This window comes from Falco naumanni, chromosome 7 (genome assembly GCF_017639655.2).
Source record: "Falco naumanni isolate bFalNau1 chromosome 7, bFalNau1.pat, whole genome shotgun sequence".
Lineage (NCBI taxonomy): Eukaryota > Metazoa > Chordata > Aves > Falconiformes > Falconidae > Falco > Falco naumanni.
In genome coordinates this window covers 12,858,891-12,885,875 of record NC_054060.1, presented here as the reverse complement: position 1 = coordinate 12,885,875, position 26,985 = coordinate 12,858,891, and the positions used below count along the sequence as shown (strand labels likewise).

Here is a 26,985-nt window from a genome sequence, read left to right as displayed (position 1 = left end):
CTGGTTGTTTTTAAAGATAACATGTTCAGGTCTGCTTTTTCAAGTTTTTCTCTGAATGTGGTGGCATTTGGAGGTCTGAACGAACACATGCACTGTCTTCGCATGAGAGCTCATGCATTAGATTGTCTCTGCAGGGGAACATTTAGGGTACTTAAGATAATTTGACCTATGAAAACATTTATTTTGAATGTTTTACTGGAAGTAACTCAGAATATCCTGACATTCTGTAAAATGTACAATACTGCTTTTAAACAGGGTAAGAATGCTGTGAACGCTAGGTCATCTCAAAACTTGCTTCAGGTTTTCTGCTATCTGTTACTCAGCAAGTCTTCCGTATTGTTTAACACAGTATTGTCCTGGTCCTTTGCTAAGCCAGTAGGTGCAAAAGCAGTTCTAATATCTATCAGGCTGCACAAAGAGCACAGCTGTACCCCAAACCTCCATCATTTTAGATATTCAAAGTAATCACTAAAAGGCTGCCTTTTGCAACACCTCATTCATCTGAGCCACTGTTAGACATCCTCTTTTATTAGTAGAGTTAAATTAATTCTTCCAGACACAGCATGTGTCGATAGCAGGTAGCCCTTGCATGTTCATACTCCCTTCTCATGCTTAGGGCTGATCTTCTGATCTTGTTAGTTTAATCTCTTACTCATCTATATGTCCTTCCAAGAAGGCGCTGCCCTTTCCCTGATGAAGTCAAATTCCTTGTTCTTTCCAAGGTTTTATTCCAAGGAATGTCAATGCACAAGCTTTAAGACCCTACAGTACTGTATTTGCAAAGAAAAGCAAAATGTGACTAATGAGAATCCACTTTAAAATAGAAAACTGCACACAAAAATGCACCGCAAGCGAAGACTTGAGAGAGCTTTTGGCAGTTAAAAATATGTGCACATTGTTCTCCTAACTCATAAGAAATAATGGTATGGGAAATATGTAGTTCAAAAAATACAGGTTATATTAAAAAAAAAAAAAAGAGCATCCCAAACTTAATTAACAGAAATTTAGAACATCCTGAATCCTCTCACTTTACAGCTTGACCCAACCCTACTCAATAATGAAAACGATTTACATCAACAGGGGGAGGTAGATTTGCCTTTCTGTTAAGGTGTAACACTGTAATTTAAAGTACTACTAGTAAAATTTGTGTGTTGCTGAAGTAAAAATGACAGCCACAGCTTGAGACATTCCTGGCCTGACTAGATGGGACTTTAAGCTACTAGATAAAGCCTTAAACACCTTACTTGTGCAATCTACAATGAAAGTAACCATCTATTACTGGATATGTTCTGTATTGTAATCATAATAGTGTTAGCTGCTGGGACTATAAAAACTGTTAAGGAATATGAAAATGCTTAAGCTATAAAAAACATATTTGTGCGATTTTATAGGTGTTCTGAACAAAACACAGTGTGCCTCAGTAAAAATAAAATGCAGTTTAATTTGCCGCTGTCAGTGATCCATGTTTCTAGCTGCATTGCTTTTGTCTCTTGCATGGGAAAGAACAGCAGAGTACAGAGGCTGAATAGGTGTTTGTCCTGCAGCTGACTCCACAAAGCATACTTTCAGCAAGTTCTTCCTGGGCACAGAATTCTGCCTGAACAGAGATAGTTGCGAGGTCAGAGCCAAGCATGAAAAAAACATCTCCCTTTCAAATTAAAGCTCTTATATGCATGACAAGGAAACGTGTAGTGTTGTTTGGTGCAGTGCTGGATATACTGAACGACTTGTTCACTTCTAAAGAGAACTGGATTACTTTTGAGATCCACATCTGAATGCAGGGCCAGATATTAAGGAAAGTCAAAGTTGGCTTGGTTTGTTTAATAGGAAAAAACAGAATTGAAGAAAATATTTCCCAGTAGAAATTCAATGAAAACATTTTATGCTGTAAGCCCAGCATTCCAAAATGGACTCTTTAGTCTTTATTTCCCAGTGAATGTACGCACGATCCAGTAATAACAAAAGTTACCAGAAACATATTTTAGTAAAGCCTCATTAATCAGGGCAAGCTGATATAGTATACCTGATGTTCATTATATTTAATAAGAAATCACTGAGCAAATGTGCTCATTAGTGACTTACTGGTCAGCTTTGTGAAAGGTACTTGATTAAAACCCCATTTCAGTTACTGTACATTTAACAAGCTCCACGAATAGCTATGGCCTAACTGCTTCCTGTTTCTCAGGCGTGCTGGCAGCATGTCTGAAATGTTATAAAACGATAACCCTCTGTATGGAGATTGCAGACCAGGCTGGTTTTTTATCAGGGTGCTGAAGTCTTGGATCCCACATCCTCCTCTGCTGTTTCTCATGCTACATGCGCACTTGGCAAGCTGCTGCTCCATGTGGCACGTCTCCCTGGCGTTCACAGGCTGCGTAGCCCTTCAGCATCTTGCCACTTCCAAGGGTTATCCAGGCTGCGGAGAGCCTCCCGAACTCACCGCCCTGCCCGCTGCCTGCTTTTGGGTTGTGTTTACATGCTGTGCCCATAGGGCAGTGGGCTCCTGGCTCACTGTAGGACAACATACAGGAACAGAACTGGGGTTGGAGTGGTCACTCTGTGGAATGAGTTTCTCTGCTCTGAACCTGCTGCCCCTTCAGTGCTTCCTCTTGGATAGAGAGGGGCCCTGCTCCATCGCCAGCCCAGCCACAGTTACTAGCTGCCAGTAGCAGTTACCATCACGCCTCCTTCAATTCCCAAGTGCAAACTTCTTGGAGTACAAGTCTAAAAGGCCAAAGGGAAGACGGTGCTATTTATAATTAAAACAGCTTCCATGAGGCAAAAAATGAAGACTGCAATAAGGCTATGAAGGCATCGATCTGTATAATTCGTTTTGGATAATGGAAAAGTACAAAGAAAAAGCCATGTCTCTTGATGTTTTGTGTGGTGGTCAGATGTTACGGAGTTTTTAGTAACAAACAGCTTTATTTTCAAAAGTCTTCTTCTAAAAACAGTATTGCTGAGGTACTAGTTAAAGTCAGAAGACTCAGTGCCAACGGGCCCAGTGCCTCTCACAGGTTACTGAATGCACACAGTTACCATTCTGCTTTAATAAAAAAAATCGGGGAAAAGAAACCCCACGGTTTACAGTCCAGGAGCTGGTCCGTCATACTTTTATTTAAAAAAAAAAAAACAGCCCGACAATGTCCACCTTTCATCCAACAGCCTGGGCCAGGGCCTGCAGGGGCGGTGCCCAGCGCGGCCCCCGACCGCAGCGGGCCGGGCCGGGCCGCGGCCTCCTGAAGCGGCGCATTGTGCCGGGCCAGCGCGTCACACGCCGGGCTGCGACATCGCAGCGGCTGCCCGCCGTGCTGCCCCTGCCCCCGCCCCGGCTGCGACATCGCAGCGGCTGCCCGCCGTGCTGCCCCCGCCCCGGCTCGCTCCCGGCGCTCGGCCACGCTGCGGGCGCGGCCCCCACCCTCAAGCCGCAGCAGCCGGGCAATGGCCGCGCCGCTGCCCTCTCGGCCCTTCTCTCCCCCCAGCTCCTCCTCCCGCCCGGCCCCCGCCGCTGCCCCCGCCCCTTAAGGCAGCCGGGGCCGCCTTCCCGCGGCGGCGAGGGCCGGGAGAAGATGGCGGCGGCCGCGGGCTGGGCCCTGCTGGGCCTGGCGCTGTGGCTGTGCGCGGCAGCCGCGGCCGGCGAGCCGGAGGGGAAGCGGCGGGTGGGGCCGGCCAAGAAGAAGGACATTCGGGACTACAACGACGCGGACATGGCCCGGCTGCTGGAGCAGTGGGAGGTGCGGGGAGGGGCTGGGGGCCGTGGCGGGGCTGCGCCTCCCGGAGCCCGCATAGGGGCCCGGCGGCTGCGGCCGGTGGGGCAGTGGGGGGCAGCGAGCTGCGCTGCCGGCCCGTGGAGGCCGCTCTGCGTGGCGTCTCCGCCGGTGGAAGGCGGGAGGAGCGGCGGCCCGGTGGCCCTTCCGCGGGCCTAGCGGGGCCGCTGGCCCAGAGCGGGCGGGAGGGAGCCCCGCACCGTGCGGCTGCGGGATTCCTGCTGCCCGGGCTCCGCGCTCCTGTGCGGGGAGGCTGCAGAGCGGGGCCGAGCGGGCGCGGGGGGGGGGGGGGGGCAGCCCTCAGGCCGCGCCGAGCCCCGGGCGCGCCGTGCCGGCGGCCCGCTCCGGCTCCGTGGCCGTTTGGGGGTGCCGAGGGGTGCCCGTCCCGTGACCGAGTGTGGGTGGCAGGGGAGCCACTCGCTCCACGTTTGCGGAGTAGGCCCCGAGGGCTCTTGGTTTGCGTTTCTTCTTCGCCACTCCTCGTGGTAACAACTGATTCTGACTTCATCCCTTTCTCGTCCCTCTTCACACCCGCTGCCGTAATTTCCACAGCTCTCCATCGCTCTTCTCCACCTGGGTGGCATGCAACTGTTCAGTTCTTTGAGTTACTTTGGCTTCCATCCTCTTCTCGTAAATGCCAGAGTGCTCAGCAGTTCCTCAGAATGTCTTGCCCCAAAACTGGAGGAATGACAGAGTGAAAACTTTTGTCTCCTGTAATGCCACTTACAGCCGTAAATCGAGGTGGAGAGTAGGTTTTGTATGTTTCATGTAGGTAAAGTAACTGTGCAAAGGATGTCAGCCTTGGACCTGGTTGGCAAGTTAGGGACTTGTTCATCCCATGGACTGTTGCTGTGTACCTTCCTTTAGGAAGGGAGACTCTTAGAAAATTGAGTTAAAATTTCAAATAAAATTATGTAAAAAGCTCCAAGTTCACCCTTCTGTTAGTGGTATCAGCTGAGGACCAGGTAGTCCCAGCTGCTTAAAAAATCAGGGCTTAAATGATAATATTGGCCAGCTTCAACCAAATTTGGCGTTGTAGGAAAAATCTTAAAAGATTAGCATCTCTGAGTTTGCAAATCAGGTGCCTGGATAAAAAGGAGACTCCAGTTAATGCTGTCGTGACTCTCTGGCTGTGTATTCTGTTCCAGCCATGTGGCAGGCAGAGTCAGGAGGCTGGTCAGGGTTCTTCCTCTTTAGCTGGAGCAGGTCTCTGATCCAGTTTGCCATGTGCTGCGCAAATGCCTGTAGCCATGTTGTGTGCAGATGTGGCTGAGCAGCTGGGGCGCTTGCGGCTGGGATTGCGTTGCCGCTGAGGAAATGCACTTATAGCCAGAGCCCAAGGAGAATAAAGTTACTGAAGCAGGGGCTCAACAATTAACAGTTGTTTGCTTTTTGGGATGGTCAGCTGTATGCCACTTCACGTGATGGTAGTCAGGACACATATAAAGAGCATGAAAGACTTGAGGGGGTGGTAGTTAGAGGATAGAGAAGAAAGGGCATGAGTGGACTTGATGGGGTGGGATGGCAAACAAAGGGGCCATTATGAATTTGGGGAAGAGCAGGAATTACGCTTGGGAGTCAGGGGCACGGGGCACAGATCTGTACAGAATCAAGTATCGCTACTTTCAGCTGAGTGAGATGACTCCTAATAGCATTGGAGGATGGTGGCCGTAACACCCAGTCATGGTTTAACCCCAGCCAGCAGCTAGGTACCGTGCATATACTTGCTTGCTCACTCCCCTGCCCCCAGTGGGATGGGGAGGAGAATCAGAAACAGGTAAACCCCATGGGTTGATACAAGAACAGTTTAATAATTGAAATAAAGTAATAATAATAATAATTGTAATGAAGAGGAGAGGGAGAGAGGAATAAAACCCAAGGGGGGGAAAAAACCCAAGTGACACAATACAGTTGCTCACCACCCACTGCCAGTCCCCGAGCAGCGATCGGCCGCTCCCAGCCAGCTCCCCCCAGTTTGCACACTGAGCACGATGCTCTATGGCACGGAATATCCCTTTGGCTAGTTCGGATCAGCTGTCCTGGCTCTGCTCCCTCCCAGCTTCCTTGTGCACCTCCTCGCTGGCACAGCATGGGAAACTGGAAAGTTCTTGACTTGAGCAGGCACTGCTTAGCAACAACTGAAACATCGGTGTGGTATCAGCATAATTCTCCTACTAAATCCAAAACACAGTGCTGTATCAACTACTAAGAAGATGATTCTATCCTGGCTGAACCCAAGGGACATCCTTGGGTTCAGCCAGAAGCCTCGAGGGGCTGAGGCTGTGGCTCCAGCAGCCTTCCTGGAACGAGCGGCCACTTCTCTGTTCACGCTCTTGTGCTGCCCCTTGCACTGTGCTGGTGCAACCATGTGCATGCCTGCCCAGTGAAATGGGAGACTGATCTAGTGGGAAGTGAGCCTGGGGAACGGGAAAAAGAGATGGAGGTTGCTTCAGCAGCTCAGCTGCACAGCTGGAGCTTGAAGGAAGCCACCTAGGGATTTCCTGCATGGAAAGGGACTTGCCAGCAATCTTGAGTCCAGAGGAGCTGGAAACAGAACTGAGAATCTGGTCTGGAGGTCTTTCTGTTGCTGAAATGTCATATTCTTTAAATAGTTCATTATTGTTATAAGCTCAGGGTTTCTTAGGCTTGACTCTGAGTTGATTGTTGAATAGACTAAGGAATTAAGTGTCCTATATTGCTAATATTAAAAAAAAAAAATATCGAGGGCATTGATGAGAAATGCATGAGAATGGGAGCAGGGGGGAGGAGGAAGAGAAGTAATATATAGTTATTACTGTGTCTGTGTAATGCTTTCCCTCAGAAGTCTCATGTTACTGTTTATTTTAATTAATCTGCTAGACATTTCAAAGCAAAAGCTTACACTTTTCTTCCAGCCTTTTACTTTGTAGGTAGCTTTATAAATAGAAAACTGCATGATAGTTTGTACAGGATAGAGAAAAGAAGTGTCGGTAAGGGAGCTTTTGACTGCTGCTTGTAGTATTTCTATTTAAACTGTAATAACAGCTTTATGAGCATTTAGTTGGATAGTTAAGGGGAAAATAGGTAATATACATTACTAGATTGTGTTGTCACTAAAGTCAATTTCTGTTACGTAAAGGAGTATTTGGAAACATTCGTTTCTGCCTTTTCCTTTCAAAACTGAAATTGAGCTGGTTTTGTCTGAAATTAGGATTGATTTGCTTTTACTTCTGAAAAATGTTTTTCATTCAGTTACGTAAAATTTTGTATTTTCATTGCATTTTATTGATATGAGCATTTTCCTGCTTCCTCTGAGATAAGTCTTGTTCCACTTAGTGAGGACAGTGGGACTTTCCATGTGCTCTCTCTGCTCTCAATTCACTTAATGTGGAATTTTCAAAGGCATGTGAGCTACTTGAAAGCATGCTTCAGACTTGCAAAATGGAAAGCGATACATAACTAATAAGGAAAGAAAGGGTAAAATCTAAGGCTTCTACAACTTTTATTCTGTGGTAACTAAATTTTAAACTTTTTGTCAGAAAGACAACAAATGCTACGTAATTGAGATAGGAAAAGAACATAGATCACTTATATGAAACTTTAACTATTACAGAGTATGGGATGCTCCCTGTAGTGGGATGTTGTAAGAGGATGATGTTGAGTTTGTTGAGTTGTATGTGCAGAGATGAGAAGGTAATGTGAACTTAGATCTAAAAATCAAGATCAGCTTCTGACCTTTGAGGCTTTTGAAGGAAGTATCTTTATATACTGCTGTGGTTCATCTTCCTGATGGAGTAATGCATCTTTTCACTAAATGCCTGAAGTCAAAAAACCACCTAAAATATCTGCCTTAATTCCTGCTGATTTACAAGTCCTTGTGTGGATGCCCGTGTAAGACTTCCTGGGTTTTATGTTCTTTTTTACTTTTTCATTCTGTGATAAAAATACTGTTTAAGAAATCAAGTTCTGGCTCAATGTAAGTTGTCACTATGTTCACTCCTCTCTGTTGCAAGCTGTTTTAAGGGGCAGCAGTTTGAATTCTGCCTTTCCGAATATTTAAATGTCGTGTCAACCTCAGCAGAGTCAAGAAGAGTTTTTTTCTTTTTTCCAAGAGTGACTTACTCTTGGTGATTATGTTGTCAGACTGTGAGCTGCATCTGTGCATCAGAAATGTCATGAAACCTTTGATAAAAGTTTTCCTGTGGCATTAACATTGAAGCTCTGAATTCTTGTGGTTTGTTGTTTAAACAAGGAAAATGAATTTCTCAAGTGATCACGTGATTCCCAGAAGTGAGTTTTGACCTCTGAAAGCAATATGTAGATGAATGCTTTTTAGTTTGTGTGTATGAGGCTTTTTTAGTGCAACTTTGTCAGTTCATCTTGTATATTTAATAAATTCCTGTGAAACAGTAAAGGAAAAAAAAAAAGTGTTTAGATAGAGGTGTATTGAATTAGTCTTGAGGCTGAAATATTTCTCAGCACATGGTAAAATGAGATTCTACCTGTCAGTATGAAAATGTGCATTGTTTTGAGGTGAGGGTTGTGCATAGAAAGAACATTCTTGGTGAAGTGTCCTGAAACAAAACTCACTCTTTCTTCTGGTTTGAGAATCTCCATCATTTAACTAAAAAATACTTTATCAAGGCAATCCCAAACAATGGGAAATTCCCCAAAAAGTGCATCTTTGTGGAACAGTTGAATTTAAAGCATCCTTTTCTGTTTCAAAACAGAAAGATGATGACATTGAAGAGGGAGATCTTCCTGAACACAAGAGGCCTCCAGCACCAATAGATTTCTCAAAAATTGATCCGGGCAAGCCTGAAAGTATCCTGAAGCTGACAAAAAAGGGGAAGACTTTGATGATGTTTGTCACTGTGTCGGGAAATCCCACAGAAAAGGAGACAGAAGAAATTACTAGCTTGTGGCAGGGCAGTCTCTTCAATGCAAACTATGATGTGCAAAGGTAAAGTGTTGTGTGAAAGGATAAAGTTCTTGCTTTTACAGAACTCTTGTTTCTTTCTTCCTGAAAATCTTTTAAACTGTCCTGTGCCCTTCCCCACCTCTGTTGTCCATCACTATTTCTTCAAATCTGTATCAGTTTATTTGCCAGTTTGATTTAAGTCAAGCTACAAAAATTCTGGTGTGGTGCACAAATCTTTTTAACACTTACACGTGATGCTTGTATAGCCTAGTTTCTTTTTCTCTCATCACATGCCAGCTATTTATCGGTTTTAGCTGCAGTTGTTTGCCTTTATGTGCTTGATGGAAAGCATCACACTTAGAAGACTTGTCACCACAAAAGGCTTTTTGTTCCTCTGGCTAAAAGATTTGTTTTTTGTCTGTGAGGAAGGATGGTTTTGAAACGTGAATGTTGCACTCTTGTATTGAGGCTGTGAAGGGTTGCAGTTAAGTGTATAAAGCATATTTAATGCCCTTTAGTGGGTTTTACATAGTGTCAAATTAGTTCTTAAGTTTTCTTTGTATTCTTACTCCTTCTTTGTAATTTGCAAACTTGGTATGTTTTATTCTTATCTGTGCTAGAAGATTGTTCTCTTGTCCCCATCCCCAGGCAAGAAGGCTAGCTTCTTGCTTTTAAATGTATGCATCTGTCATGGAGATGCTCTGAATTAAGCGAAACTTGGTAGTGCTTAGAAGGTGCAGAGCTAACTGAAAAAATGTATCTTTCCTCTAGGTTTATTGTTGGCTCAAATCGTGCCATCTTTATGCTACGCGATGGCGGTTACGCCTGGGAGATCAAAGACTTTCTGATAAATCAAGAAAGGTGTGCAGATGTTACTCTGGAAGGTCAGGTTTATCCTGGAAAAGGAGCAGAAGAAAATGAGAAAGGGAAAAACAAAACAAAACCTGAAAAAGCAAAGAAGAAAAAAGATGCGGACAAGAAATCTAATGGCATCAAAGAGGACAACCGAGCAACCAAACAGAGAGAGGATCTATGATGGACGTGTTAACCAGACTGGATACTGCTCTGCTGCTGCTTGAAGGGAAACTAAATTTCTGTACAATTCCTGGGTTTATTGGAGTGGAAGGAAGGATGCAGAGATTACTGAGGTTGAAAGACTTTTATGTTGAAATTCACCAGTTTACTTATTAATGTTGGCCATTTGTTTAGTTACAGGAAGGGTAATGTTTAATGCCAGCAATTGACTACTTTAGTTTGTAACTTTTTATGCTTTTGTTGTTGTTTAAAATTAACATACAAATCTGTGTGTCTAACATCACAAACAATTTTAAGTGGAAAAGAAGAAATACAGTCTCAGAATATGCTGATGTTCATCTGTAGTAGCTGCGTCCATCTTGGGTGTGCAGGTTGGTCATTGATTCATAGCTGCTGTTAAATAGCAGAGTACAGCGCTGGAAGATTCTCTCGGAAGCCAGTTTGGTAGAGTCAGTTGGCAAAACTGCCTAAAATCGCAAAGAGTAGCATTACGGTGGCCAAAGATGCCTGCAATTACAGGGTTTAGGGCATGTCTGGTTAGACTGCCAGTGTCCACAATGAACAAAACCTGTTCTGTTTGTCCCAAGAAATGCACAGGAGTGGTTAGAAGCTTGACAGAAGCTAGGCAGGTACTCAGCTAATGCGGTCCAGGTCAGCGCAGGAAGGAGATTCCGCATCCATCACAAGTGATGCTGGGATGTTTGTGGAGCTACAGCACCCATACAAGCAGTGTTGGTGTGAAAGGAAAAGTCAGAATTATGGCATTCAGGTTGCTACCGCTGCCAAAGAACTGTGCCTGTGGAACCAGATGTTATGTATGCCCCATTATCTACACAGTGAGCTAGAAGAAATAGCTTTAACCCTGAAATTAATTTGTTTTACTGGTTTAAGAGTTTGTTTAAATCTTTGAAGAAGTACTAGTTACAGTACAGAGTTAAACTTTCAATTAGACCTATCACTTACTAGTGTTTAATAACCGGATTTTCTTCTTTTCATGGGTACAGATTCCTGGCTGATACGGTTGATCATTTGCTTTAAATACTATGAAGTTTGATGTATGGGAGAAAATATGATTTCTCCTTGAAAGAGTTTGTGTAATTGGGAAGGTTTTATTATTATTTAGGTTGTATTCAGTCAAATGCATTGCTTAGAATTGTTTCCTTTCTGCCTTACTGTCTGTTAGGGACTAAATGCACCCAGTATGTATGGTCCACATCATTTTGCAGAGGATGAGCACGGTATTAACTGTCTTCATTTGATACTACTAAGATGTTACTTTGACTCTTTATTTAAGGTGCTAAAATCCAAGTGTTTTGGATAGCAGGTCCTAATTGAACCATAATGGTTGATCTTGTGGAATACTTCAGTATCAAAAGTGGGAAATTGTGACTTACAGAGTACTTGTTAGCGACATCTTTTATTTTAGAACATTACTGTTTCACAGAGTAGTAAAACCTTTAAAGTAATTACACATTTAGTTAGGTATTTGGGAGACAAACTCATCTTTGGTTGCTGTACATAAGGACTAAATGATGTTGATGAAGGTGTCAGGTGACTGGGTTTATTTAATTGTATTTGTGTGAATTTAGGATTAAAGAAATCTTTTCAGCCACACTTCATTAAACAGGTCTGTGCCTGTTTGAGTGGAAGAATGAAAATCATGTGTTTCTTCAGGTTTAACTGTATTACTTTTACATTCTACTATTAATCTAAATGTGTAGCAGAGTTGAGAAGAGTCTGTAAACATTTGGATATTGCATTGCATTGAGAAGAGATATGCAGTCCCTTTCTTGTTTGTAATTAAATTTACCATTTTGTCAAATGTTCTAGGTTTGCACTTCCCTTTTTTTAAAAAATATTGCTTCTCATCTCAAGAGACAAACAGAGGTCAGACAAAACTTTTATTACAAAATAGTAATGAGGTTCATTCAGGTTTTTTTACAACTTAAATCTATGGTATGGAGATGACAATTCAGATTATGATCAGAAATGTGTGGAAATGCAGTTTCTGTAATTTTCCTGACATTGTGAAACATAAATATGATTTCTTTTTCGATCAAGTTGTGTTCTTCCTGAGCTAAATCAATAAGCAATGTGAAACAGTATACAGATAATCCAAAAGAAAATCAGCCAAAGAGGAGAAACAGTACTACGCTATAGCTATCTTTTTCCCTTAACAGTTAGAAAGAGGGGGGCAGCTTTGCTGAAATTCAGCCAGCTGGTTGTCCAGGCTGTTTTGTTTGGTTGTTTTGAGTCATTAAGTCGCCTATTCCAAGTGCAGGGATGTTTTGTGCCATCTAGCTTAGTTAGTGTTTGGGGTTTTTTTTAGGTTTTTAATAGGAGTAATGACATGATGATTGCTTTTTGACCTAAAGCCTTCAAGTAGCTTTCTTTGTCTTCTGGGTTTTTTTTTTCCTCCCTCTTTCATCCTTTATGCTCAACAAATAATTAAATCTGCTAGTAAGTATAATGTGGCAGTCTTTCCTGAAGATGGAACTTCTTCACCAGCCGTTCTCAGGTTTTGCAATTCATAACTCTACTCCAAAAGAACCAATGTTCCTTTTTCAAACTAGTAGGTCTTTCAGACCCTAGCACTCGTCCTGGTACAGTGTAACATAAGCAGATGTTATTTGGTAATCATTCAAGAGGCCTGAACACAGTATCACATACAGACATGCATATATAAAAATAAATATATTCAAACAGTTCCTTAAGGATATTAGTGTTCTCTAAGTGCCCCAGCAGATGCTGGATTGCATGTTCGAGTCTCATCAGACTTCCAATAACAGATTTTTGGTTCTATATACACAACATTTAGTTACCACCTTTAAAACTAATTTCAACAAGTAAGGTGGTAATTATTGCTCTTACTATATTCTTTTTTTATTCAGTGCTGTACAGAGGTACGTGGAAAACCATCTGCTTTCATGGCAGCTGAATGGCTGTTGCCTGTCTCTGCTCAGCTTAGTGGTTTCTCTGTTCTAGTGCCATAATTCAAGTTTCTAAGTTAACCAGCTGTCCTCAGAAAAAAAGTTTGTTAATGATACTACACGAGATGTGGTTGCACTTTGTGAAAAATTTCCAGTGGACAATCAACTTTTTATGTAATAAAATACTGGAACAAATATCTTGGGTTTGGTTTGGTTTTCTTTTAAAGATAATCCTAATGTATACTGCATGCCTTACCTGTTTTACTGAAAATTAAAAATTAATAAATTTTAAATTCCTACCCAGAAGAGGACAAGTGCATCTCCTTTTCTTGAGGGCTTAATTTCATCAAGCAGGTAGAAAATTTGGCATTTAAATTGCTAGGACCAAGGCCCAGAAGACCCGATAGAAGTACTATGTGCAGTAAGTGAATGAATTCTGGCAGTTGAATTTATAACAAAACATCATCACGCTACTAAAGCTTACTAATTAGGAGATCTGAGCAATGCCCATATGCATTTTAAAAAGATGAGAATTGCAGGTGCCGTCATTATGACGTTGCTAAGGTTGATCTGTGGTGGTGCAGTGATGTTTCCTGTAATCCTGTGCCTACTACCTGTCGTACCGTCTGTGGCCCAGCCTTCCTCTTTGTGCACACCAGTGCCAGCAGGGAAGGTCACGGGTCCCTTTTGCAACTTCTCTTAGTTGTCTTTAGCTTTGTTGCTGCCCTCATTCCTAGGTGAGGTACCCATTGTTAAAATTCTGTCCTTTAAGTCTGTTAAGACCCACAAACTACAAGAGGATTGCTAACCTTCCCTTGACGGGGGAAAGCATTTCTCTTCTGTGAACGGTCAGGTTAGTCTTGACTTCAGAAAGCCTCCACATGCCTGTCACTGTTTCCAAACTCTTTGCAATTTTCTCGTGAAAAGGAAATGGTCAATTACAATACCGTTTTGTTAAGATACAGAACAGCCTACTTCTGTCCGGTACTTGGCCACTGTTCTTCTGGGGTTTATAGTAAGGCTTGGAAATTATTTCCAGTCTTTATCTGTGCCTCATTTCCTTTTCTATTCAAGGAGTAACAGTGTTTGTCTTTTCCAGTTGGTTGGGGTTTTTGGTTGTTGGTTTTTTTTTTTTAACTGCACTGGATGTTTATAGAAATTGAATGAGCCAGTGCCTGAATAACAGGGATGCCTCTATTCACAAATGCCTGTTTCATTGGTACTTTCATGTTGCTCATTCTTAAGGTTGCCATCCTACTAGGTCTGTTGATACACCTTTATCATTCTTATTTTGGGATAAAATGAACTATTTTTGCCTGTTGCTGTTTTCCATCTTTCATACTGTGCCATTTTAATGGGGACAAACCCCACCTAATATAGGTGAATTGCCAGGAAGGTTAGAGCTGCTTGGATTCACGAAGGAAAAACACTCCACCTGGATTTTTTGGTGGTGGTGCTTTTTCTCCTCCAGCAGAAGCAGCAGGTAGTGCGAGGGGGCTGGTCACACCTCCCACCTCGAGCAGAAGAGGGCTGCGCAGTGTCGTTTCTGATTAGTATTTTAAAAGTCACTGTAATTCAGTATAACTAAGCGCTCGATGGCACACCAGCCTGCATCCAGGGGCAGCTGGTAAATGCTGTTTCTGTCCTGTGTGATGCTGTTTAATGGGCCAGTATGGTCACCGTCAGTCCTGGTGTCAGCTGGGTGAAGTTATCGGTGACAGCGTATCGATGGGTTTCTGTAATCTGAAAAACAGATCTGTTAACCATTATTAAATTAACAGTAATAATTGTAACATTAACCATTATTTAAATTAGCAGTAATAATTGTAATAAAGGATTTTTCAAGAACTTGGGGAGATATATATATATATTTAATCATTATTGGTATTTTGAGAGGTAGAAATGGGGCAGATAAAGGAACTTCAGCCTCTTCCCAGTTTTACTAGCAATGGGCAGCAAATAGGTGTTCCTGCAGCACAGGGTTTTGCTCTGCAGCTTCTGCTAAGAAGAGGGTGTCCTCGTGCCAGAGGCCCTCCCGCTCGCCCACTGACCTCTTGCACCTCTCACTGCGTGACGGCAGAGTCCTCCCATCTTGTGAAGTGCTGTAATTCATCCCGTTAGGATGCCTGCAGATGCCCTGGCTCCCAAACCGCAGCACGGAGGTGGCTCTGTCGGGGTTTCTGCTGTTCAGGTGGCTCAGTGCCTGCCGAGGCTGTCATAATAATCCTATTGGCAACGTCCTTGGCCTGAACACGGAATAAAATGGGAAAAGAACGTGTTACTTTTTGACACTTCTCTGAAACAGAAACTTTTTTTTTCTTATTCCAGAACTATTGTGCCTCTGCTCTGTTGCAGTTAGACAGGAGAGACCCTATTTTTTTTACAGAATGCTAACTAGAATGCTCTAAGTCCATGACACTTACAACCAAAACCTTTTTTTCCCCTGTTGTAATTTAATGGTACTCCAAAAAACCAACAACCCGTGGGCTCAGCTTTACTGCTTATTGCATCTGCTTTTAGAGATAATTTTCAGTAGTGTCTGAAAATAGGCTGGACTTCTGTGTTGGTGATGTCCCTGCTAATTCTGTGGAAGCCACCGAGCAGAGCACTGAGCACTCATGAAATCATTAATATTTAAATCAGTTCAGGTGCTCTCATTGATGGCAATGTTACACATTGGCAGGCCTCCGTGTGCTTTGGAAAGCGGTGAGCAGCGAGGTGCCTGCAAGGTGCAAGGTCATCAGCAATGAGCAGTAGCTGTTGATTGAGCAGCACCATGAAGTAACCTGCATCTTGCTGTAACTTCTGTTAAAGGCTTCTTTGTAACGAGGAGGGCTGGGATATACATGAATAATTGTATTGCAAGGTTGTACTGGGAAAAAAAATCATGGTTGAGCAATTGCTGAGTCAATAAACAAATAAATAAGATAAAGGTGTAATATGTGTATTCATGTGATCATTGCTCGTTATTTCCCAGACCCGTGGTTGCAAGCCATCCTGTGTGTTTTGGTTGTTTTGTTGTTTTTTTTTTAACTTGTCCTCAGTGCAGTTTTATTTCATTCAACTTCTTTTGCAAAAAAATAAGTTGAGTTTTTATACTCCCATCTAAAATGAAATCTCACGACTATCCAAAATAGTGCGTACTTCATACTTTTATTCATCCTGCCAATTGTATCCACAGCCATACCCTACAACTTCTCAACCTTGATAGTCAGCTGTTGTCCTTCTGAGCTGTAAAACATGCTAATAACTGTGTGAACTTTAGGTAACTGCAATTATACGAGGATGGAGTTGCCAGGGACCCTCATGGAAGCATAGGCAGGTGTTTGGGCACTTAACAGCTGATTTTGACAGAAGATTTTTGAAAAAACTTAACTTTTCTTTCATTTAAATGTGGGAGCCAGGTATTTTGTTGTGATCTAATGAGCTGTGTAAACTTACCAGGGAAAGGTCACTTTCCATCTTATCATTGCTCCTACCCAACCCCTGTCCCCACATAACATCACCATTTAAGCCATATTACTCAATTCTGAAATAACCCCAGGAAGGCCTGAAATATATTTCAGCCACGTTATTATTTCTGTCAGCAGTGATAAGCCAGGACAGCCTCACTTTCTGGGATGGGAAAATCAACTTTAGATTTGTAACAGGGGACGCTGTGCTCAGGAGATCCCCAAATGATGCAGCTGAATACTGGAGACAGACTACAGGAAAGCAGGAAAAAAAGTCAGATCAGCTGCATTAATTTCCTGAGGTGTTGCTATCAACTGACAGACCCTGGGGCTTTAGGTGAGACATCTGTGCTTTAAGAAACATTATCCCGTACTACTCATTCAACACTAACACAATAGAAGATGAGGTTACAGTTGTGCTGGGAATTTCATCGTGATCTCCCATTACACACTTTGCCAAAGGAGAAGAGATACTTACTTTGTGAGGGGCTTTCTCTGGCACAATTTCCCATTGCGTCCTGTCACTGCTTCCTCACCACAAGCCCCTCACCGTGTCCTGGTACTGCTCCCGACGGCTGAGATATTCCAGCTGAGATGCAAACGCAGAAATTGCAAATTATTCTATTTGCAAAGTGATGGAGCTGTCCCTTGGGTTTTGTTTTGGGGGCCATACAGTGGGTGTACAGGCTGCATCCAGCTCCATGGCTGAGGGATCACCGCAGGGAGGAGCTGCCGAAGGTGTTTTGTGAAGAAGCAATGCAAGAGGAAGGAAGGGTGTAGCTGCAGTGGTGGTTTCTACACATGCCTCCCGCATCCTTTGGTCAGGAAGAAGGTGGTGTGACAAAACAGCCTCTGAGCCAGCTGCCAAAATGGCCCTTTGGGGCTGAAAAGCCCTGGACACATCACAGTGGTTTCAGCTGCTGCTGGGGGTGATGGGCAGGCTGGTCGAAGACCTGCGAGGGCAGCGTACAGAGCACTTCATTCGGGGAACTGGACAGGCAGTGTTCCTTATTGCCCCGTGGAGCTGGGAGAATGGAAGCGCCGTGCAGCAGCGGCGGGAGCATCGCTGCACCTGGGAGCTGTGGGCAGGATCCGTGCCAGCTCAGCCGCTGCTGCCCGCGGGCGGCTAACAGGACTGGTCCTGGCCTGCTGGCATAAGGCGGCAGGTATGTAAGAGTCAAAAAACCCGCTGGGTTTTCCTTCATTTGCTGCCCATACCTTTTGTGTCCATTGTCCAAAGCAGCATCTAAAAGAAAAGAAAAACAAAAAAACCCCACCAAACCCACACACCCCCTCCCGACGGCTCTCACTGCACCCCCGCCTTTAAAAGGCAGGCGGTGCAGCCAGAAGGGCAATACTAAGTTTTAGAATTTTGCCCGTTAACCCGCAAACTCACGCGTTTGAAATCAGTTTTGCCGGGCATCCGCTGCGCGGAGAGCTGCGGTAAAAGGTGCGGGAGCTCCGCGGGCCCGCGGCGCTGCGCCGGGCGGCCGCCAGGGGGCGGGCGCGGACAGGCCACGGCAGCTGCTGCGCTCCGAGCGCTGCGCCGCGCCGCGCCGGGTCACTGCGGGGCCGCGGGCGGGCGGGGTCGGAGGGACCCCAAAGCCCGTCTGGTTCCCAGCCCCCGCCACGGGCAGGGACCCCTCCCGCCAGCCCAGGCTGCTCCCAGCCCCATCCAGCCTGGCCTTGGGCACTGCCAGGGCTGGGGCATCCACAGCTGCTCTGGGCAGCCTGGGCCAGCACCTCGCCACCCCCACAGTGAAGAATTTCCTCTTAATATCGAACCTAAAGCTGCCTTTTTTCAGCTTAATACCATTCCCCCCGTCCTGTCGCTACAGGCCCTACCAAAAAGCCTGTCCCCATCTTCCTCGAAGTCCCTTATGCTATGTTATAGTATACCCATTTAATAATTTACATTGTCTTTGTAATATATTATCTATATTACAGATATTAAAATGCTATCTTTTTAATAACAAATGTATATAACTTCTTAATATATAATTATTTATATATTTTATATATATATATAACTTTTTAATAACAAATCAATTTAATTTACTAACAAATTAATCATATTTTCCTACAGAAGATAATGTAGTTAATGTACAGTGTATTTTATATATTCATGGATAGAATCTATCTGGTCTATATTTAAATATAAACACATAACTAAAAATTATGTGGTAATTTTAGAACTAATGTAGTTAATTGTATATAGGTTATACAGAGTTTGTCGTTGAGTTAGTTCTAACAGCTGTATATACATATATAGAGAGACACCTACACAGAGACACACACATATAGACACACAAATATACACGCAGACACACACAAATACACTCACGTAAATATCCACACACAGGCACCCCAACCACACACAAATTCACACATATATACGCACATACACGTGCACACACACAAAGTGCACGCACTCCCCTTACACAGACCACACACAATATACATGTGTACAGACCTCATGTACAGACATACGCATGTATATATCCACCCTCCTGCTCCTTACACACACACGCAGAGCGACGCAGTGGTAACGGCTGCCCACATGCTGCGGCACGGCGAGGTGGGGGCACCTCTTCACACCTCCCTTTGACTCCATCAAAAAATCAATAATGTAATAATGTATGGGAGTCTGTGTGTAAGGGTGTGTGTGTAAGGGGTGTGTGTGTGTATACATATGAGATATGTGTATGGGTGTGCATACATGTGCCTGTGTATGTATGTGTACGTGTGTATACAGAAGAATGTATGCGTCTTTATAAGGTATGTACATATATTTGTGTGTGTGTGCGTGCACATAAGATTGTGTGCACACATATGAAAGCTGTGTGTACACGTGTATGTAAGAGATGTGTCTGTGTATGCACGTGCATGTATGAGCTGTGCATACGAGAGCATGTGCGATGAATCCTGGCTGCCCACCCTGGGGGTCTCCGCAGCTCCTGCCCCATGAGCAGGCTCCCGGCTGCCACGTGGCTTTCTGGAGGTGCCTGGGGGCTCCCTGTGCCCCCCACCCCCCCAACAATTTGCTGCGGTCAGAGGCTAAAGCCTAGCTCTGCCCCTGCTCCCACAACAGCCTCTGCAGCTCTCAACAGGGAAGGTTTTGATCTTATTGCTCTATTAAATAGATGCTTCATTTTTCCCTGACGCTGGTGTTGTGACGTGAGATTTCTGCCATGACTTTCAGCTTTTTTCTTCCTTTTCCCCATGCGGTTGATCTGCAAAAGCCCACATGTCAGTAACTTCAATCCAACACGAGTAGGCAGGGTGCATTTCTAGTTTCCTGGCCTGGAGCCATTAGGTGGTAGTTCTCTAACGTGCTAACTACTATTTTGATACTTGATTCAAAAATATGTGCTTGGATGCTGGAAACGTTGAGTGCTGCCACCAAAAAATCCCATTCCAGTTTTGGAGCCTCCAAAAAGTTTTACAGTGGAGTCTGCCCAGCTGGCACTGTCCCATGGTGGAAAATTTACAGTCTAAGTTGTACTTGACCTGACAGTGAGATTCTTACAAGCTGTAATAGTCGCCCACTACAAAAACTTTATATGTTTTATATATTATTTCCATATGTATTTTTACTCCGTGTTCACCCTATTCAATGAAGAAAAAGTTTTGTGAGCAAGGGAACAAGATTTTTGGTTTAATCTGCTAATAGTCCCCCACCTTTGGCTGCCCCAAATACAGCCCTTGCTTGCGTCTGCCCACTGTGACACCCCCTTTCCCGCTCCCATCTCCTTCCCTTCCCATCTCCCTGCCTCACAGCCTGCAAGGGTGACTGGGCAGGCAGGGAAATGTACTGTGGTTTGCCCAGACTGGCCAGCGAACGCACACAGGGGTGGTTTGGCCCCTTGGTCTCTGCCTTTTGAAGTAGGGAGCCATGTACCTTTCTCTCAGATGCTGTACTAAGGCTCATGTGTGTCCCCAGCAAATGCCAGCTCATTGCTACAGACACTGAAGAGACAAGAGACAAAAAAAATAAAATAAGAAATTTGCATTGAATATTTATTTCGATAAACATTGTGTACTCCAAACAACTACATGTTATCTCAGTTGTAAGCCACAATCTGTTGGGACCAATGTCCCAAGAGCTCTTGTCATCATAAACCAGTCGATGCATTACCACGGTCTGCGGACACAGAGAGCTTTCAAGTGCAAAGCAGATTATCTGAAAAGACATATCGCCAATCTCCTTAACAACCCCGACAACGCTAAACTCCAGTAAAAATGCTTCATATGTCTGCAATTTAGTTGTCTTAGTGCCATTGTAATAAATTAATAGAAAATATATCTTTTTTTTTTTTTTCATTGGAAAGTCTATAAGAAAATGTACAAACATCTAACTCCGAAAAAGGACCAGCTGTTTCGGCGACAGGTAAAACAAGCATTCGAACAGAGGCAAAAAAATCCAAACATCCAAACAAACAAACAGACAAACAAAATGCAATCAAAAACCCCCACTCTACCGATGGCAGTTGTATAGGCAAACGTGGAAACATTTGCAGTAATAAAACCTTACGAAGAGGGTAACTGCAGCTTGTGCAGGGACTGTGCAGGATGTACAAAGAACAAGCGGTCAGGTAAGTCACTAGTCAAAATGTGCATGAGGAATTTCTAGAATGGTCAAAGATAAAAAAGTGATCATATGGCACAAAACTATTGCTGACTGGTGATGGTACTAGGCTTCATTCTGCCTTCAGAGCAACACACTGACCATCCCATAAAGGTCAGTGGGAGCCCTTTGCATTTCACAGGCTTGGCTGTCCCGTTACGCTGCTGCGATGCTCTGTTATCCCTCAGGCTTACAGACTGCAGTGATCCCGTACTCGGAATTCACAGCGTGAGACCGACCCTCGCTCCAAAACCAGCCCCATGTGACAAGCTTTGCATGATAGAACAACCTACTTCAACATCTTCTTCTCTTAATAAGATGAGAGGTTTTAGGAAAGAAAGAAAAAAGCGTTTCCTAGAGCCAAGTCTTATGATTTCACCCTGAGAATTCCCAAAATAGCAAAATCAGAAGCCACGCTTTCGCACAAAGGCAGCACGCTATAGAAGCTGAACAAACCAGTGCAGGTGACAGGCCCAGCCGGCACGGTCCTTCCAGGCTTTTCCAGGAGGAGGGAGTGCGCTGGTGTCCCACTGTCCCACTGGAGCAGCACACTGCAGCGGGCAGCCCCTGCCCCAGCGTCACGCAAAACCACATCCCAAACCAGGTACATCCCGAGCCCAGCTTTCCTGCCCACCGTTGGTTAAGTGCTCATGAAAGACCTACTCCTGCTTTGGTCCACCTCTCGGAGGCAAGTGCGCCCCACTGACACGTGCAATGGTATCAGCAGGCTTGCCTCAGGCTGACAAAGAGGTTTAGGTAACCCAGACAAATGTACTCAAGAAATACAGAATGAAATAGTAGAATGTACTCAAGACTCTTTTTTTAGCCTATTTGCTCGACTCCAGGGATCTGGCTCTGTTTTGGCTATCAGAGAACACCAGATAAATGATGTTTAGATAATCATGGTTGAACCACAAGTGAGACTGACTGTTTCAAGGAATAGTTTCTGAAATCCCCAAACCATCAGAAGACACTGGGGGTAAAAACAACCCACCCCACTTGCCTTTCACGAGTGTTACCCATTCATTCTGGAAATGGCACAAATGCCTAAGAGCATTCATTGCCAGACTCTTGTTAAGAAGCGAGGGAGGGAAAGCTCGGCTCTTTTTTTTTTCTTTTTTTTTCTTTTTTTTTTTTTTAAATACAATACACAGGACATTCAGCAAGTTCAAAACAACTATATAACAAGACTGAAAAGAACATTTCCAGTTTCAAAACCCAGGAGAGGCTTGGGGGGAATGTAACCTACAGTACTATGTAAATTTTGCTCATGGTTGCTTTGACTTTGAGAGCAATTGATCTAAGCCAGTCTTATAGACTGCAACACTGGCCCAGCCTTTGGAATGACACACAAAATCCTTGCCCTTTTGTTCCAGCTACAAGATAGAGCTTTGGATATTCTGAGAAAAAAGCAACTTAACGACATGAACTTTAATTAAAAGAAAGTAAAATGAAGTAACCATCAGCAACTAGAATAATTTCTGGAGTAATGGGGACAAGCAGAGACAAAGTGGGGAAACAAACGCAGACATTATTGGCAAAATTTGCATTCTATGTACTTTGAAGAGCTCGTCATCCTATCATTTACCCCTTCCCCCTGCCCTTAGTGTCCTTAGCATAGCCACAGCCTCCAGAGACACCTTCACGGCATTTCTGAGCAACAGGCAGAAATATTACTGAGCACTAGCAGTGCTTACAATGTTTTACAATAATGTTTAACTTCCCAGCTTCAAGAGAAGCCCCTGTAGGAGTCCTGGTTGATGCTAAGCTGCCTTCATCACCCAGATATTGCTTTGAAGATGGGGGAAAGGAGGTACAAGGCATCCAAGTATTTGTATGGGGATTTCCACTATAATTCTTCAGCTACCTGGTATCACCTGTGTCACCTTCTATCCAGACGTCACGTAACTCTTCCAGGAGGACCAAGACACTCATGCCCTTAAGCCTGAGGACAGGATCAGAAAGCAGCACACAGCAGAGCAGTCTGATCCCATTCCCTCTGACCTCCCTGGAAAGGCAAGGACCGCTCACCCTATTTGAGGCTGAATAACGTAAGCCCCCGTATTCCCAGTTAAAAACTGGGAGCCTTGAACAGGATGGCTTTGACTGGCTACCATAAACCCTGCAGACTGACTCTGAACGTTATTGCGTGGTGGGACTGTATGGGAAAGGCTGTATATGTGCTAATCAGCATTGTTTTCCTTCTGGCCTACAGCTGCTTGTTGAAGGAAGACTTCTTATCTGAGCAACCACTGTTAAAACCCTTGATCCATAGGAGAAACGCAGTTTTCTCAGCAAGCAGAAAGATGTGGTTTCATCAGTCTCCACTGACACGTTTTAGCCTCTCCTTCTCTCATCTCCTCCCCAACTATGTGCCATGAGTTCGAGTGTACAACACAGATCCCAAAGAGCTTCATCAAACATCAGAGAAACACAGAATCATTTAGGTTGGAAAAAAACTTGAAGATTACCAAGTCCAACCCTAAACCTAACACTGCCAAGTCCACCACTAAACCATGTGCATAAGTGCCACATCTACACGTCTTTTAAATATCTCCAGCGGTGGGAAGCTTTAGGATAAATTCTTATTGTCCAGTTACACTTCCCAGCACCTAGCTAATCATTCAAATATCCTCTTTCTATCTCAGATTTTCAGCTGGTCTTTGAATTGGCATTCCATGTTTAAGCGAGCAGCTCATTACACTATGGAAAAAAAAAAAGAAAAAGAAAAAGAAAAGGTGTTTGGGCAACTTAGAGGCTCATAAAAGCAATAGTCCTCGATGGCCTTCAACCCTAGAACTCCCCTTTTGAGAGGCAGCCCTGTCACAGGGGTGCTGATAAAACCAGCAGCTCGTCAAACAGGTCAAACCTTGCTTAGTGACACAAGGGTCAACACGGCATCGGTGGGCAAGTCAGCCGGTGAGGAGCTGGTGATCACAGAACATACACTGATCACAGAGGAAGGCTTTTCTGTCACATGTGGCCACTCTAGCTACTTACAGTGAGATATCTTTGTGAACAGCAACAACAACAACAAAATGCTACACCTCTGGAGCAGGCTGGCGAGGCGCCTGCGGTGAGCAGTCAGTAGTCCGTCCCACGGGGGCAGTGCTGGCAGCCAGGAGGCAAAGCAGTGTGTCCTCATAATTTCATTTTCTTCACCACAGGAATCGGCAGTGCTTGATAGATTTTAGCTGAGTCCTCATTAGTGACCAGCTTCACCCAGACAGGGCGGAAGCTGCCTTTGAAGCCCACAAAAGCCATTTTTTCTGCAAACCAGAGCAGATATATATTAGGAGTGTGTCAGGGCTGCACCAGATACCCACCCACGTGTGTGGCTACACCCAGTGCCTGGATGGATGCAGGTGGACAACAGCACAGGTGCACACAATCTTTGCCCATTATGCATTCCCCAGGTAGTAAAGAAATACTTTTCTAATGAAGCTTAACTAAAATTTTATTTACATGTTGTATGCTTCCATTAATTAATAACGTGTGGTACGTAGCAGAGGAGAAAGAGAGAAGGAAAACCCCTTCCTAGCAGGCAAGGTTGAAGCTATCATTGTTGGCGTGGTGGTTATGCTCAAAAGCCTTTCCTGCTTGGGAAAGGTGGGGTGATGAGGAGGCACAGGACAACGAAGACCTTTGTTAGTATACATTAGTGTATAACACACACACACACAAGAGGAAAGCGTACCAAAAGCTCACCGTTAGAGCCGATCAGAGCACCATGCACACAGAGCAGTATTCTAGCGCAATAAGCGATGCTTTGAAATCACTATGCTTTGTGCCTGCAAGCTGGAATTCTGTTTCAGGAGAAAACCAGCTAAAAATAAGTTCAGACGAGTAAAAAAATCCTCTTTTGGGGCATTTAGTAGGAAAAAGTCCAATATTCCTATTGTTAAAATGCCTTTTTATTTAAAATTAAACCTGGAAAATCAAACCCCCTAAATTCTTCACTTCTAAGAACAACTGCCAGAGCACTTTTTCCATCTACAGGATTAAACTGAGCGCAGTGGATACAACCTTACCGAATAAATAAGTGACTGGTCCCAGGATGTTTGAGCACATGCTGATAGAAACAAGCAAGGCAAAGTTTAGAAGCAGAAAAAAGGTCCCTTTACTGGAACCATGGGAGGGGAATAGAAAAGCTGCTACCTTTTAACCTAAACCCGTCCTCTGCTCCAAGTTTCTCCAGTACTTTAGTCCATGGTCCTCTTGAAATGAATCTTCCTTTAGATGTCACCAGCACTATGGAGCTGGAGGAAACAGAGCCATTTACAGACAGTCAGAACACATTCCTCACTACCGGTAACTCCTGCCTGTGCAACTCAGCCACCCCACAAACAACAGTGGTTTCTCCTTTAATGGCTTTTATTGATACCTTCCAAGAGTTTAGCCATATATTCACTTTTCCAATCATGCAAAACCCATGAGAAAACAGACAGGATTCACCTTTTTTTTTTAAATGCTGTTTTCTAGGATCATTTAAATATTTCCAACCAGCAATTCCATCCTGCTTTGATCAGAAAAGAACATGCTCTCCCTGAGATGCTCTTAGCAAGTCTCAAGTAATTTCTTGTTCTTTCTTCATTACCAGATTAAACCTAAAGAAACTAACTTCTAGACTTTTGCTGGCCTGATGCTTTCGCTTCATTTTCAGTGTGCTTTTGCTTAAGAATTTGTTTAGTATTATCATTAGTAGTAGTACTACTACTGCCATACTTGCATGTAGTGTGTTTCACTCAAATTTCTTGGGGTACTCTACAAATGCCAAGTGAAAAACAAAAGACATGAGGTAATTGCTTGGGTAACACTCGATGGCTGCCTAGGCTTATTTCTAGATGGGTAGAATAAAAACCCAAGTCAAACATCAAGAGATAATCATGCAGTGAGCCTTTGCTGGGGAGAAGTGCAGGACACTCAGTGAAGTTAAGCTCGTGACGCCCTACAAGATGCACAAACACCTCCCATGGTTATCTCAAAGCCTATGGAGGAAGAGCTACTCTCCAGTGAGTTCCGCGGAAGTTTTGCCATTCAGTTCAACAGGGCTGGGATGTCATCTTTGTTCACCTCCTAATTAAAGCTGCACGACACTAAGTGAGTAAACACTTGCTTAGAGGAAATTATTTCATTCCACCTTGCAGGGTCTGCATGACGGAAACTTCCTTGACTCAGATGGCATTTGCAGTCTTGCAGAACGAGCGCCTTGCTGTGCCTGCTTTCCAGCATCACGGTGGACACAAGGCACTAAAATTAATTAGGCAACAGCTCCTGCAGAGCTCAAGCCCTGAGCAACTGCATGCAGCAGTTGTATCTTAACACCTCAGCTGGAACTCGAACTGTTCAGGGGAAAATAGCAACGGGTGGCAGCAGAGGAACAAGAGAAGCAGAAGAGTTAAGAGTTGTCAGGACTTTTCCTAGAATAAATCCAAGGTGTTAAAATGCTCTAGTGCTTACAAGAGTGGATTGAGCTGGCAGGCCGGTTTTGACTACTTTGCGGATGCTGAATCACCTCTTTTTTCTTCCTTCAGTTCACTAAAATCATTACTTGCTATTAAGCCTTTCCTGCTATAGAAGTTTAAAATAAATTCACCAGATGTTTTGTTTTCTCATCCCTGGGAAACTCATCAGAAAAATGGATTTATTAAAAAAAAAGGCATCTGGCCTGCAGAGTGTTGCTTAAATGAACAAAGAGGCTTGTCCTTGCTAGAAACACCTCTTTTTGCATCCTTAAATCCGTAAACCTAGAAGCTGCTTTAGCAGGCTTCTTCCCCGTCGCCAGCATCGTCCCTCTGCACAGCTCAAGCTCCGTATGGTGGTGGAGAGAGGTGACAAGCTGCTGGCTGTATGGTCCCACCAGCCGCACAGTGTCCCCAGCTGAATCTGAACAACAGGTTTGTCCAACAAATGGATGAAAGATGTTCCATGGCTATAGCTGAAGCCCATGCCTGATCAAATTGCAAAGGCCTGCAGGGACTGGGCTGGAAAAACCTCTGGTTAAAGAAGGATGATAATTTGGGGGTTCCATCCTTGCAAAGACACAGCTGAGTGAGACCTGAGAGGTGCTGACCATGCTGGGTTAACTTCCAGTCCTAACCCTAACCCTAACCCTAACCTTAATCCTGTTCCAACACTAATCCTGAGAAGACAATGAGGCCCAGAAAGATTTAAATACACCTGAAGTGTAGTTGCCATTCAATCTTCTAAAGTAAGAAAGAATCCAGGAGCCGGATTTAGCCAGGATTGAGATTGAATTTTTTGCAGAGGAGGA

General features: G+C 44.0%; 2 protein-coding genes and 1 long non-coding RNA gene across 6 annotated transcripts in view; 1 reads left to right on the top strand and 2 right to left on the bottom strand.

Moving 5' to 3' along the window:
* Positions 1 to 3,533: 3,533 nt before the first annotated feature.
* MESD (mesoderm development LRP chaperone) lies at positions 3,534 to 9,858 on the top strand. Its single transcript, XM_040600179.1, has 3 exons — positions 3,534 to 3,734; positions 8,477 to 8,709; positions 9,439 to 9,858. The coding sequence occupies exons 1-3, from the start codon at positions 3,570 to 3,572 to the stop codon at positions 9,701 to 9,703; spliced, it is 663 nt and encodes a 220-aa protein (XP_040456113.1). The 5' UTR covers positions 3,534 to 3,569; the 3' UTR covers positions 9,704 to 9,858.
* Positions 9,859 to 12,117: 2,259 nt separating this feature from the next.
* On the bottom strand, positions 12,118 to 17,778 carry LOC121091034. Its single transcript, XR_005828804.1, has 3 exons — positions 16,563 to 17,778; positions 14,684 to 14,878; positions 12,118 to 14,375 (listed from the first exon to the last, which is right to left on the bottom strand). It is a non-coding gene; the product is annotated as an uncharacterized LOC121091034 (long non-coding RNA).
* Positions 17,779 to 20,090: 2,312 nt separating this feature from the next.
* Positions 20,091 to 26,985, bottom strand: part of LOC121091031 (cell migration inducing hyaluronidase 1) — a 114,782-nt gene continuing 107,887 nt past the window's right edge. For all 4 annotated transcript variants that reach the window (XM_040600177.1, XM_040600173.1, XM_040600175.1 and 1 more), the window contains 2 exons: positions 24,870 to 24,970; positions 20,091 to 23,980 (listed from right to left, as the gene is read on the bottom strand). In XM_040600177.1, the coding sequence (XP_040456111.1) occupies positions 23,853 to 23,980; positions 24,870 to 24,970 (229 nt within the window). In that variant the 3' untranslated portion in view covers positions 20,091 to 23,852. The remainder of the gene's footprint in view (positions 23,981 to 24,869; positions 24,971 to 26,985) is intronic.

Excerpts from the sequence above, each read along its gene's own strand:
- MESD (XM_040600179.1), top strand. The coding sequence starts at position 3,570 with ATGGCGGCGGCCGCGGGCTGGGCCCTGCTGGGCCTGGCGCTGTGGCTG. Across the intron at positions 3,735-8,476 it reads GGCTGCTGGAGCAGTGGGAG|AAAGATGATGACATTGAAGA; the intron begins GTGCGGGGAGGG and ends GTTTCAAAACAG. Across the intron at positions 8,710-9,438 it reads GCAAACTATGATGTGCAAAG|GTTTATTGTTGGCTCAAATC; the intron begins GTAAAGTGTTGT and ends TCTTTCCTCTAG.